The 13,014-nt window shown below is 38.8% G+C and overlaps 2 protein-coding genes across 3 annotated transcripts; both read left to right on the top strand.

Moving 5' to 3' along the window:
* The first annotated feature begins 263 nt into the window (after positions 1 to 263).
* On the top strand, positions 264 to 9,192 carry sars (seryl-tRNA synthetase). Its single transcript, XM_023341008.1, has 11 exons — positions 264 to 459; positions 1,097 to 1,167; positions 1,416 to 1,496; positions 1,590 to 1,748; positions 2,389 to 2,532; positions 2,715 to 2,870; positions 4,125 to 4,346; positions 6,834 to 6,963; positions 7,044 to 7,201; positions 8,268 to 8,397; positions 8,500 to 9,192. The coding sequence occupies exons 1-11, from the start codon at positions 324 to 326 to the stop codon at positions 8,661 to 8,663; spliced, it is 1,551 nt and encodes a 516-aa protein (XP_023196776.1). The 5' UTR covers positions 264 to 323; the 3' UTR covers positions 8,664 to 9,192.
* A 1,104-nt stretch (positions 9,193 to 10,296) lies between these two features.
* LOC102219149 (PTB domain-containing engulfment adapter protein 1-like) lies at positions 10,297 to 12,953 on the top strand. 2 transcript variants are annotated; one of them, XM_023341808.1, is made up of 7 exons: positions 10,297 to 10,401; positions 10,480 to 10,553; positions 10,697 to 10,768; positions 10,955 to 11,050; positions 11,662 to 11,799; positions 11,919 to 12,023; positions 12,614 to 12,953. In XM_023341808.1, the coding sequence occupies exons 2-7, from the start codon at positions 10,506 to 10,508 to the stop codon at positions 12,686 to 12,688; spliced, it is 534 nt and encodes a 177-aa protein (XP_023197576.1). In that variant the 5' UTR covers positions 10,297 to 10,401; positions 10,480 to 10,505; the 3' UTR covers positions 12,689 to 12,953. The 2 variants fall into 2 exon arrangements, with proteins under 2 accessions (XP_023197576.1, XP_005806259.1); XM_005806202.3 differs by having other exon boundaries at positions 10,952 to 11,050.
* The last annotated feature ends 61 nt before the right edge of the window (positions 12,954 to 13,014 follow it).

Genomic DNA, 13,014 nt, shown 5'->3' with positions numbered 1-13,014 from the left:
TACAATTAAAAACACGTCAGAAAATCACCTAAACATGCGCAAGAATGTTGTTTGTGAACATTGCAACTCGACTGTGGTGATATTTTATGATAACAAAGGTTGAATAAATAACTTTAGAATTTTTCAAAACCTTTATTCAGCGCCTCTCGCACCTGAAAGCACCACAATCTTGCGCCATAGCCATAAAACAATGTTTAGAAGCGCAACTTACGTGACGGCGTGGAAATGTGGAAACACCGGTCGGATCTGGCAACCCGGTTAGCAGCTGGCTCTCTGGTACTGCTCGGTTCAGTCTCTCTCTGACAGGCAGGCGGCGTGGAAACATGGTGCTCGACTTGGACTTGTTTCGGACCGACAAAGGCGGTGACCCTGAAATCATCCGCGAGACTCAGAGGAAAAGGTTTAAGGACGTTACGTTGGTGGATAAACTGGTGGCCGCTGACACGCAGTGGAGAAAATGTGAGTGCGAAAAACACCGGTGCTGTTTGAGTCATGATAACTAACGTTAGCAATAAGGCTAATGTTGCTAAGGCTAGCGTCGCTCCCACAGAGAACAGCACCTTACCAAAGCCAATTTCATGGGGGTAAATAGATACAATATCACGAGAAGAGTTGACATTTTCTGCTGTAGCAAAGCAAAGAGCTAGAAGCGGATATAAAACAAGTTTCTGTGGGTTATTCAGAAGGAAGCTAATGCTAGCTTAGCTAGTGTAATGTTAGGACTAGAAAAGAGCCATATGGTTACCATTCAAAAAGAACTTAAACATTATGCATGAAGAGGTTAAATGGTCAACTAAATATAGAGAAATTAATCATTCTTAAACTAGATAAATGTAAAATTAGGTTTAATTCTGAGTAAGCTTGACGATGTAGAATCTGATGCAATCCCCGGCAGCATCAGGTCAACCTCACCCTGCAGAGCAGCTACTGACTTTCATTTTGGTTCAGAATAACGCTGATATTTTTATGCATATTATAAAAGACCCAAATCCCAAATGTAATATTTAAAAAATTCTTAGTAAAGTCATGAAAGATTTTATAGATTACAGATTTTTCCACAATGCACTGACTGACTGACTGATGTAACTTCTGACAGGCCGCTTCTCTGCAGACAACCTGAACAAAGCCAAGAACCTCTGCAGCAAGAGCATCGGGGAGAAGATGAAGGTATGGATTGTCCTTGCTAAAGTATTCACCGCTTTGGGTTTCCCCCCAAAGTTTTCCGGGTTAAAACTGCAAACTTCAGTTGATTTCACTGTGGTAAAACAACAGTTTTTTGCGATCGCTCGTATGAAAACAAGAGTCGACACTCAGAACTGAAAAGACTTTTAGATTAGAGGCAAAACAACAACAGAAAACGCTTCTGCTTGTAATGTTGAGTAGATATTTTCAATCATAATTCTGTGTCATTGCAGAAAAAGGAACCAGTGGGGGACGATGAGTCTGTACCAGAGGAAGCCCAGAACCTGGAGGACCTAACAGCTGAAACGCTGTCGGTGGGTGTTACGGACACATCCACGCATGTTCTCCTCTCTTTTTCTCGCTCTCTTTCTTACTTTTTTTTTTTTTGACTCTCCTTCTTGGATCAGGCGCTGACAGTAACACAGATCAAAAAGGTGCGTTTGCTTGTGGACGAGGCGGTGGAGAAAACTGACCGGGAGAGGATGAAGCTGGAGGCAGAGAGGTTCGAGTATCAGAGGGAGATTGGCAACCTCCTGCATCCGTCTGTACCGGTCAGCAATGACGAGGTAGGCAGTGGATCACACCAAATGAATCTAGTAATAATAGTGTTTAAATCTGCAGGTTCATCAGGCTCTCGCATATATGTTCATGTCACACACACACACACGCACAGATCAAATATTTTCTGATTTCTGTGAATAGTCAATCAGTATATACTCTCTGGAGAATGGAGATCCTTACCTTCTCTTGACTGACATTTTGAAAAAAACTCCCAATATTTCCAAATTAAGATAAAAGATAAAACACAACTTGGCTGTGATATGCTCAGCCTTCCTGTTATCTGCTGACACTCCTGCTCTCTCTCTTGTATCGTGAGTGAGGTTTTAGCTGAAATAGCTTCCTAAATGTACGTGCCTCCCATGGAGTCAGCTTAAACTCTTCTCTGAAGAGTTGCCATTTGCAGCTACTGGAAATGACAAACACTGAGTAGTAATGTATTCACTGAAGAGTTTCGGTACGCATTAAAGGATTGGATTTTTAAGCTTCCAACTTGCTAGGTCGCTGCCCATCAGGCTGAAAGTTTCCTGATTTCAGTCAGAGCATCACTACTATAACCTCAGTGTTACATTTCAATTGGACAACATGTAACAGTAGATGGATAGAAACATTAGCTGAACACTTGGTGATTTTGAACTCTTCCGTCAGGATGCAGACAACAAGGTGGAGCGTACCTGGGGCGACTACAGCGTCCAGAAGAAGTACTCTCACGTTGACCTGGTGGTCATGATCGACGGCTTTGACGGAGAGAGAGGAGCCGTTGTGGCTGGGAGCAGAGGTTACTTTCTAAAGGTGAGCTCCTCTGTGTGTACTAAGACAGGATTGCTTTGTTCCTCCTCTACGATAAAAATGTTGCGGCCCCAACTGTGCAGACATAACTCGCCAAGAAGAACATTTCTGACCGAAGTTTTAATCCTTCACCTGCATGTTCCGGAAGTGGCTGCTAATTTTTTGCTCTCCCGTTTTGCTCCCAGGGGCCCCTGGTGTTCCTGGAGCAGGCTCTGATCAACTTCGCCTTAAGAATCCTCCACAGCAAGAACTACACCATGCTGTACACGCCGTTCTTCATGAGGAAAGAGGTCATGCAGGAAGTGGCCCAGCTCAGCCAGTTTGACGAGGAACTTTATAAGGTTTGTAAATCTCAACTGAATTCTGTAGTCTGTTTGTTTCAGTAGAGACTTCCTGTCCTGCAGCTGTTCTTAATGGGGGATTAAATAAGCTGTTAAAAATTCAAAAATCAGATAAATTAAATGAAAAATGGATCAGTAGGGAGATGTTTTTCTGTTTATGAAACTAGTCAGTGCACTACAGTTGCAATGGTTCCCTCTGGTGGCCATAACTAATAACTGCATTTTCTACATAAATCTGGAAATGATCACCGGCTAGCTTTTTAAATAACTGTGATTTTTGTTAGGTTTTAATATCCCTTTCTCAAGATGTCTGCATTCTTAAAAATTCTTAAATTAAGGCCTTAAGTCCTCGTGTAGCACAGATTAAGGCCTTAAAATGCATTTTTGATAGAAAATGAAGCCCATTAAAGTAACCAAAACTGACCAGGTTTTCTCCAAATAGAAAAACAGTTTGAGTAATATTTTTTTTTGCTTTTAAGTCTGAGGTTCTAAACACCATTGATAGTAACAGAAAACTAACACAATCGAAAGGTTAAAGTGTCTTAGATGCTCTTAAAAAAGTAAGTTGGCTATAAAAACATAAATCACAGGTCTTCAGTTTTGTCTTGTCTATTTAATCTTGTATATTCTAAGTATTTTTGCCTGACTTTCTGTCAGGCAAAAGTTTGAGTCACACTCAGACGGCTTCGTTGAGTTTCAAGACTCAAGTTGCTTGAGCCTACTGCTAACTAGCTGTTAATATGCCCTTGCTAGCGAGTTAGCTATCTGATGCCAACATGCAAATTCATCACCAATTGACTAGACGACATTTGGCCATTTCTGTTGTCTTAAATTCCATTCATATTGGTCTTAAAATGAGCTTAAAAATTCTTAGATTTGAGTTGGTGAAACCTCCACAAACTCTGATTTCATTTATGTCCCAAAAGCCATACATGTATTAGAAGTAAAATACGTCATATGTATATTAAAAAAACAAAATTAAATAAGCGTATGTTTCTTCCCACTGTCTTTCGGACATGTTATGTTGACATTACTCTTTTTTCTTGTTGGAATATTTTGATTGTTGCACTGGTTTATTTTGATTGAAATTCAAAATATCTGAGTCGGACAGTAAACTTTTCTTCCAACAGCGAGACAAAAGCAACAAATCCTGCAATTTTTCTCCACGTAATCCAACAGGGAAAGCACAATGCATCTTAAATCTGTTGTAATTGTCGTGTCGACTTCCTGCCTCCCGTCCCACATTTGCTCCAGGTGATCGGTAAGAGCAGCGAGAAATCAGACGACAGCTCCATCGACGAGAAGTACCTCATCGCCACCTCGGAGCAGCCAATCGCGGCCTTCCTGAGGGAAGAGTGGCTGAAGCCTGAGGACCTGCCCATCCGCTACGCCGGCTTCTCCACCTGCTTCAGGCAGGAAGTGGGCTCCCACGGGAGGGACACCCGCGGCATCTTCAGGGTGCACCAGTTCGAAAAGGTCAATGACAGAAATGCTAATCTTTAAGTGTCTGGCAATTCAACTTTTTGGGGCAATGATTCAAATCAGAAACAATTTTTTCCTACTCAAGCCGTCTAGAGATTCTGTTTAAATTATGTGACTGATGAGAGGAAAAGAGAGTGCGAACCAAGGGTGTCCAAGGTGTGGCCTGTGGGCCATTTCTGGCCCTTGGAAGAATTTTGTTTGGCCCCTTGCCACAAGTGGAGAATGGTAAAACAAATGTGGCAAAAAAACCCGAAAACAATCAGAGACCCAAAAAATTTGGAAATTGACTCTTTCTTTTAACAAGGCAACAGTCTGAAGGGTTTTTATGCTTTGGATCTATAATAATATACAGATTTTATTTTTTAAAAAACGGCTTATTGTTGAGCAGATGAATCTAAAAAAAAAATCACAGTAAGGTAATTTTTGCATTTTTAATTTAATGGATTGTTGCCCAGCAGTATTATAAATCTTACTGGTCTTTTTGAATCTATAAGTGACAGTTTAATAGAAAAGAAAAAAATAATTTAAATCAGATTTATGATTAAAATGGTTGAGATAATGGGGAACTATACAATTACCATGAAATAGATGTAATTTACACTGTACTACAACAAATAAATCATTTAAATTTTACAATATTAGCATTTTTGGAGATGTGGAAATCTCTCTAATCTCTCTAGAAAGGATGATATCATGAAACATTTTAAATTTCAAAGGATATATTTGTTGGGTTGTCGTCTAGTTTGTAAACACAAGGAAGGTTAGGGTTATTATAGTTTAATCAACAACATTTTCATTTTGTAGAAAAAGACTTTTACTGGAGAAATATCACTCAAAAAAATGTTAAAAATTACAACTAAATCTGAAATCCTCTGACATAAATTGCACAAAAGAAGGCGCAGCATCTTTAACAAGCGGCACAAATTTTCTGGCACTATTGCGAGACAGAAGGCAAACAGGAAGGAGAGGATCTGCAGCAAAGATGTAGAGAAAAAAGAAAGTACTCCATGTAGAGAATGAGGGAACGATTCAACAGGAGGAGGATCACTGAAAACAATAATAAAGTTAATTTACTCCATATTAAATTCTTGTTTTTTCAGTTCAGTTTATTTCAGTCATCCCTTATGTAAGAATTTGTATTTCATTACAAGAATATTGCCATAATATTAACACAAAAAAGATGCAATTTTACCATAACGCCTTAAAATTAAGTCATTTTAATGAGGAAAAAGCTTCTGATGTGACTTTCAAAAATACACTCTGCTGATAAAGAGTTAATTTGACACTAATGTGTTAAAAGATTAAGTATTTTCTTATTTATAAAACTTCACAAGATGCTCAACATTCCCCATCATACGTTTTAGTTATTTTTCGCGTTGAGTTTTCATAAAAGTATTACCGAGTTCTCCTAATACCGGGACTGCTTTCTCGTAAAAAAACAAAAAATAATGGTCTGACTATAATACTTCATCTTAACGTTGAAATAAATAAATAAATAGAAGACGTGATACATTTGTCAAACAAGATAGCAGGTGAAAAAAAAAAATCCAGGTTTTTCAAAAATTTAAACTTCAAATCTTGTAAGACGATGTGTCAAACAGAAGGCCCGTGGGCCAAATCTGGCCCTCCGTAGCTTTTATTGGGTCCCCTATACTGCAAATTACATCGAGGTTCCTCCAGTTCACAAATAAGCAAAATTCACACAAAATCAATATTTTTTCTGATTTTACTGCAAATGTTTCTCAAAATTAATTCAAAAACATTGGGTTTAAGTCAGTGCTGCCTCACCTTTACTTGATGTCAAGTTATAGGGTGTGATCGATACAGCAAGCAGTAAAATGTGACTTTTAATATCATACATTAGCGCAAGTATTGTAAAAGTTCCTTGCAAACATTTCTAAATCAGCACCATAAAATCTGTCATTTTAAAGCAGAAATTACAAAAAACATTCACAAAATCCTGGAGAGACTGATCAGTGTGGAAAGATGTTAAATATAATTTAATTTTAAGAAACCCTTATTGAATGCAGAAACAAACAGCTGTTTATTAATATTTTAAGAGTTTAATGGGTTTTATCAATATATTCTGGTGTAACCGGCCCTTTAAGAGCATTCAGATTTTTGATATGGCCCAAAATGAAAACGAGTTTGACTCCCCTGCTCTATATGGTTCCACACTGCATCATTTTCCATCAGGTTATGTTTAAAGCTGCTGTATGTAACTTTTATATAAAAAACTTTTTTTTTTAGTTACATATTTGTTGAAACTGTCACCATGTCATGGCAGTATGACATCAGAGAGATAATCTGGACAGAACTAGGAATTGCGATTCTCTATAGTTGATGTATTTTTGGTTTTGTCTTCATCTCTAGCTAGCGGTGGTATAAAAGTCATGTTCTACGTCGACGTAGATGCAAACGTCATGTGAAATATTAGCAGTCTGGCAGCTCTCAGACTGATTCTGGTTTCTGTTCGTGCAGATAGAGCAGTTCGTCTACGCCTCCCCTCACGACGGAAAGTCATGGGAGATGTTTGACGAGATGATCGGAACAGCAGAGGAGTTCTACCAGTCACTGGGAATTCCTTATCGCATCGTCAACATCGTCTCCGGTAAGGTCTCCAGCGGTGAGAGCCTGGAGCTGACGCGTCGGCTTCGTGGAGTGTCCACTTCATGGTTGTCGTCCTTGCAGGGGCCCTGAACCACGCAGCCAGTAAGAAGCTGGACCTGGAGGCCTGGTTCCCCGGATCAGGGGCCTTCAGAGAGCTGGTCTCCTGCTCCAACTGCACAGACTACCAGGCCAGGCGGCTCCGCATCCGCTATGGACAGACCAAAAAGATGATGGATAAGGTGAGTGCTCGGATTCAGCATAATCTATAAACAACTCTGGGTGTCATCGTACTGGAATGAAAAAGACGTGATTGACAGATCGTGAAAAATAATTCAGTCATATTATTTAGAAAAAAGACATAACTTCTGTTAAATCAGTTAAAGTTGCTGTCTGCGCAGATCTGGATTAATATGGAGAAAAAAATAAGATTAAGGAGAAATATTTGTTTTTCCTGATCTAATTCCCCCCTTCCTCTCTTCTACTATACTCCCTCTTTTACTTCCTTGTTTTCCTCCTTCCCTGTTTTGTCCTTTTATGCTTTTCCCCCTTATGTTCCTTCTTCCTCTCTTCCTTTTCTTCTGTTTCCTTTACTTCTTTGTGTCCTTCTCCCTTGTTTTTCCTTCCTTGCTTTTCCTTCTGTTTCTTTTTGTGCTTTTTTCTTTCATTCTTTTTCATGTTTCCTCCTCTATTCTGTTTTTCTTTCTTTTGTACTTTCTTTGGTTTTTGATCCCTTTCTGTTTTAGTCTTTCATTTTCCTGCTTTCTTTCATTTGTGTCTTTTTTTAAACATTCTACATCAGTCTACAGTTTAGATTAACTGATGTCATATTAATCCAATAATATTATCATCATGTATCTTTTAAAATATGGTGCCATGCGTAAAGCTTATGTTTTAAAATGAGGAGAAGTTAAGAGCTTTTTCTCCATTAGCAGCCAACAGATGAGGATCAATTAATTTATAAGAATTTCCTTAAGTTTTGACATTTACTTTCTTAAAAAGTTTGGTCATAAATGACAACCAGAATGTGGGTGGTCACAACTTCCTCCGTCATGACAATAATTTTGCTGGTTTTTATTAATTTTCATTAAAACCAGCTGATTCTATAGTTGTAGTTTTGATTTATTTTAGACCTATAGAATTTTTACTTCAGATTTTATTTTCCAGACCGTCTGATATTTTTAAGTTAAGATCAGTAAGTTGTATTCTGAATGCTGCCTTGGTAACACCAGCACTTTGAGCAGTCCAGCCTCCTCCAGGTAGACCAACGTGCTAAACACTCGTCTTGTTCTTGTCGTGTTCTTGCAGGCAGAGTTTGTGCACATGTTAAATGCGACCATGTGCGCAACGACACGCGTCATGTGCGCCATCCTGGAGAACTACCAGACGGACGAAGGCATTGTCGTTCCAGAGAAGCTCAGGGACTTCATGCCTCCAGGTAAGACTGGGCATCAACTGGCCACGCAGAACACGTCTCTGTTCTGGACGCAGTCCGTGAGTGACTTCTTTCCTTTCTTTTTTTTTATTGTCCACCTGCCAGGTTTGACGGAAATCATTAAGTTTGTTAAGCCGGCCCCCATCGATCAGGAGATGTCCAAGAAAGCAAAGAAGCAGCAGGATGGAGGGAAGAAAAAGAAGAAGATGGAAGGAGGAGACCAAAACCTCCCCAACGCCATGGAGAGCATGTCTGTCAACGACTCATAGACCCCGTCGGCCTCCACCCACCACCAACCTCACCGCCCCAAACTGAAGGAACAGTCTCTCCTGAACTGGGTTAGTTTAGACTGGAAAAGCAGGAAACGGCTATTTTAAATCGTGTTAAACGTCATTTAAGGGAGGCTTTCCTGTTCCGTCAGTCTCTGCCTAAACTCAGCAGGAAAAACTTCTCACAACCAGTTGGTGCAATTCTGATTCACATCCATATTCACTTTATTCAGTTGCTTTCTGTGATCGATTAAATTCAGATGAGCCGATAGTATCGATCATATTGAGCAGATCTAATCATTCGATATGCAGTTTTAACATGTTTGGCAGATGTCATTAAATCCACTTGGTGTCTGTGTTGGGCTTTCCTTCCTGTCATCTCATCGCATTCATCATCACTGTCGCTGCTTAACGTCAATGATGTCTGATATTGACGTTCCCTGTATGGACTTTGATTTCAAAATAAATGTATATGAATGCATATTGATGAAATGGCACTTACTGTACGCAATAAATGCAGCGGATCTGATTCTTTGTGGGGGAAGTTACTGAAGTTGCCAGAGTGTTATTAGAGGCACTGTTGTCTACAACATCAAAGTTTACTAAAAAATATATATTTTTTAGTAAACTTTTCTTATGACAAGAAAATAGGTATTTTTTTGCCAAAATCTTTAGTGAAAATGTGGCTATGCCATAGAAACGCTACTTTTAATTCAGGGACATAGAAGTTTTAAATTTTATGCAATTTATCTTAACTTTTGTTATTTGGGGCTGGAGGTTCTACACTATTAATGCACCTTGTGCTCATCAAACAGAAACAGCATTGATTAAAGTGACAGTAAAAATATTTTCACTTGTAGAGTCATTAATGGTAATGATAGATCATTGTGTGCTATTAGAAAAGATTGACTGAAACAGCAAAATTCCAAAATAACTTTTCAAAAATGTTTTTATACTACCTTGAGGTGATTTTTGGCTTTTCTGAAAAAAAGTTAATGTGCTAAAAGGGGAGATGAAAAACATTTTCTGAATAAGTTTTGACTTGGCTGACTTTCCTATCCACTGCTGGGGTCCAAACCTCCAGCACAGAGGAATGTCCGCCTGACGTAACCAGTGAAACGTGTTCTACGCTGGGATGGGAGTAATGGATCGCCCCCATCCTCTGCCTTACCACAGACACAAAACTCTGAAACGTTTCTCTACATGTTCAAAGGTAAAAAGGTAAAAATCCTTCCAGCCGCACAGCATCCAAAACCAGAGGAAATAATGTTCAAAAATACTTAAAAACAGAAAAAATATTTATCATATTACTATTTTTAATATATATATATATATGTATATATATATACTGCGACAGACTGGCGACCTGTCCAGGGTGTACCCCGCCTCTCGCCCGGAACGTAGCTGGAGATGGGCACCAGCAACCCTCCCGACCCCATTAGGGACAAGGGTGAACAGAAAATGGATGGATGGATGGATGGTATATATATATATATAATATTACCAGAGAAACTTTAGGAACAGTCTGTCCCAGATTGATTAAATAAAAAACTGGTTTGTGAATTTATTAGTGTCATTAAAATCATTAAAATGGTCAGCAAAGCTTCCCAACAGCCTCAGTTATCAGCTGAAGAGCAATAAGGAAGACATGTTTGTTACTCATTAACTCCAGCAGACTTTCTACCCTTCGGTCTGGACAGCAACAAGAAACCTGAACACTTTAGTAAATTCACCAAAGGTAAGATGAAATCTTTAGCTTTTCATTTTGTTTGACAAACTTGTACTTATTTTCATATGTACTTGCTGCTGGTTTCAGATTTTCATTTGGGAACAAGCCAAAAGATGAGCGACATTTTAGAGGATGAAAGTGATATCTCTTTCACTGTAAAGGTAGTTTCTTATTTAATGTGTTTAAAAAAATAAGCACAAAAAGCTACAGCGTTTGGTGTACGTAATACTGTATAAAACTGAGATAATGAGGTTAATTTCGAGAAAAGGCTGTTTCTTGAACACCACTTTCTGTTTCTAACCAGTTTCTTGGCCGGGTTGAGGTGGTCCGGCCCTCTGGACAGCAGATCCTGGAGGAAGCTGTTCAGAGTGTGAAGGTCAGGAATTACTGTCACACTGTTTCAGATCGTATCTCCACAAACAGTGTGTGTCTGAATCATTAACTTCAATCAATTTTTTTTTAAACTTGAGCAAATGCTATTTTTAAAGGCTAATATGTCAAATGTGTTTCAATTTTCAACCAACCTGTGAGTTGACATTTTATTTATTCCTCTCTCAAGAAGCCTGAAAAATTCAACTCAGAAAAAGCAGCGAAGAAGAGCAAAGTCCTCATCTTCCTGTCCATGAGTGGGATTGACATTTTGGAATACAAAACCAAGGTGTGTGAAAGAAGCATTCTGATTGGCCACTCCAATGACAGTACAGCCATGGCCCAAAGCCTGGTAGTCACTTTTTTTTTTGTTGGTAAAACTCAGAGGCTTCAGTTTGTTAGCTGGAACTTCATATTGATGTTGAACTGCTGTGCTAGGCAAAGATGCTAATTAGCTTAATGTTAGAATCATATTCCACTGTATTTTTGATCAACTTACCTTATTTCAGTTTGCTAGTACAGCTCTAAAAAATTAGAACATTGTGTAAAAGTGCAGTAAATCTTACCATTCATCTCAGAAAGTGAAATGGTCATTCATTCATAACGCGTTGAGTGAAATATTTCAAGCTTTAATTTTTTGGGGGGCAATTTTAGTGATTATTGCTTTCTGGTAAAAAAACAAACAGTGTCTCCTAAAATTAGAATATCACATTAGACCAATAAAAAACTAGCTATTTGCTAGACCCTATTGGCCCTATGGAGAAGTTTTGTCTGATTTAACTTCAGACAGTGGGGGAAAAAATATCTATGCATCTTTTATTCAGTGTATGTAAACTTCTGGTTTCAACTGTACATTTAGTGCCTTAGTTTCAATGTTCTCCTCATGTTTGCTGCCCTCAGTTCCTCCTGTACTCCTGCCCTCTGCCCACCGTCTCCTTCTGTGCCGTCCTGCGCGACTCCCCCAAAGTCTTTGGTTTTATAGCGCAGCATCCTGCGGCTGACATGTACCACTGCTACCTGTTCCAGAGCCAGAAGCTTGTGAGTATTCCCTCCGTAGTAAACAGAAAAGAACAAGTTAGACAACCTTGGTGGGGACAGAGGGATTTTTTTTGTGTGTGTTTATTCTTCCAAATGGAATTATTTTCAAACCTTTTCAGGCTCCTGTCCTGGTGTCAGCTATCGGCGACGCTTTCCGAGCTTCAAGAAAGGAGCAGAACGTCAGAGGAGGCAGAGACCTGGTAGTGGAGGCACTCAGACACAAGGTTAAGCCAAACTGATTCTTTTGCCTGGACAGAATTACAGTTCAGAACCACTCGCTTAAAAATTCAATGTTTTATATGATTCTGACTGTTGTGTAAATGCTGTAAGCATTAGCTTTTACATGAGTTTTTCCTCATACTGCATGGAGTTTGTTACTGTAGGTCAACATAGCCTACATGCTATCATCAATATCGTAGCTGGTTTTAGCTTTTTCAGGAGTGCATATAGAATGAAGTACGTTACCTTAGGCTATCACATGATAGCTACCTTTAACTGTTTAGCTCATTTTTTGCTTATAAACTGCTGTGACTTTACAGTTTGTCTTTGTAAGCAATGCTTCTAGTACTCCTTAGCTGGAGTTTTTACATTGACTGAAAGTTTTCACTGCTTTTCAATAGTTGTTCTATGCATGTTTTGCAGATTTATGCTTTTTTCCCCTCCTGCTGCTTCTGTCTATTTCTTTCATTTATGCCAGCCTTCTGCAGCTGACTTTAGACGCTTCTGCAGTTTTCACCAAAAACATTCAGCTTACAGAATTCACACAGGATATGCAATTTTTTTTTTCAAGTTTGCATCTTTGTTTCTTTCTCAGAATAAAGTGCTGCAGAGAGAAAACGACGAGCTGAGAAGGAAGCTTGGAGGACATATCTATGAGGCCCTGTCGTAGTGTTTGGACACACGGATGAAATGAAGGGACAGTTTCATAAAAATATATACAGTGGACGCAAGTGTGGGTGTGTGATTGTGGTGGTGCATAAAAAATATATGCAAATATACAGAGAACATAACATGACAGAAGAGTTCAATTCTATTTCATTTGGAAATGAAATAAGTTTATAATTTTTTAGCCTTTGATTTGAAATGAATGTCCATTTATTTAAAAAAAAAGGATTATGATCATGGCAAAAGGCTATAATTAAAGTTTTTAAGGTGTACTTCTCAAATCTTTTCTTTCCACCTTTATTTGAGTGCTTTTACTGCAACCAGTAATAT

Source organism: Xiphophorus maculatus, chromosome 1, assembly GCF_002775205.1.
Source record: "Xiphophorus maculatus strain JP 163 A chromosome 1, X_maculatus-5.0-male, whole genome shotgun sequence".
Classification (NCBI taxonomy): Eukaryota; Metazoa; Chordata; class Actinopteri; order Cyprinodontiformes; family Poeciliidae; genus Xiphophorus; species Xiphophorus maculatus.
This window is presented reverse-complemented; position numbering and strand designations above follow the sequence as displayed.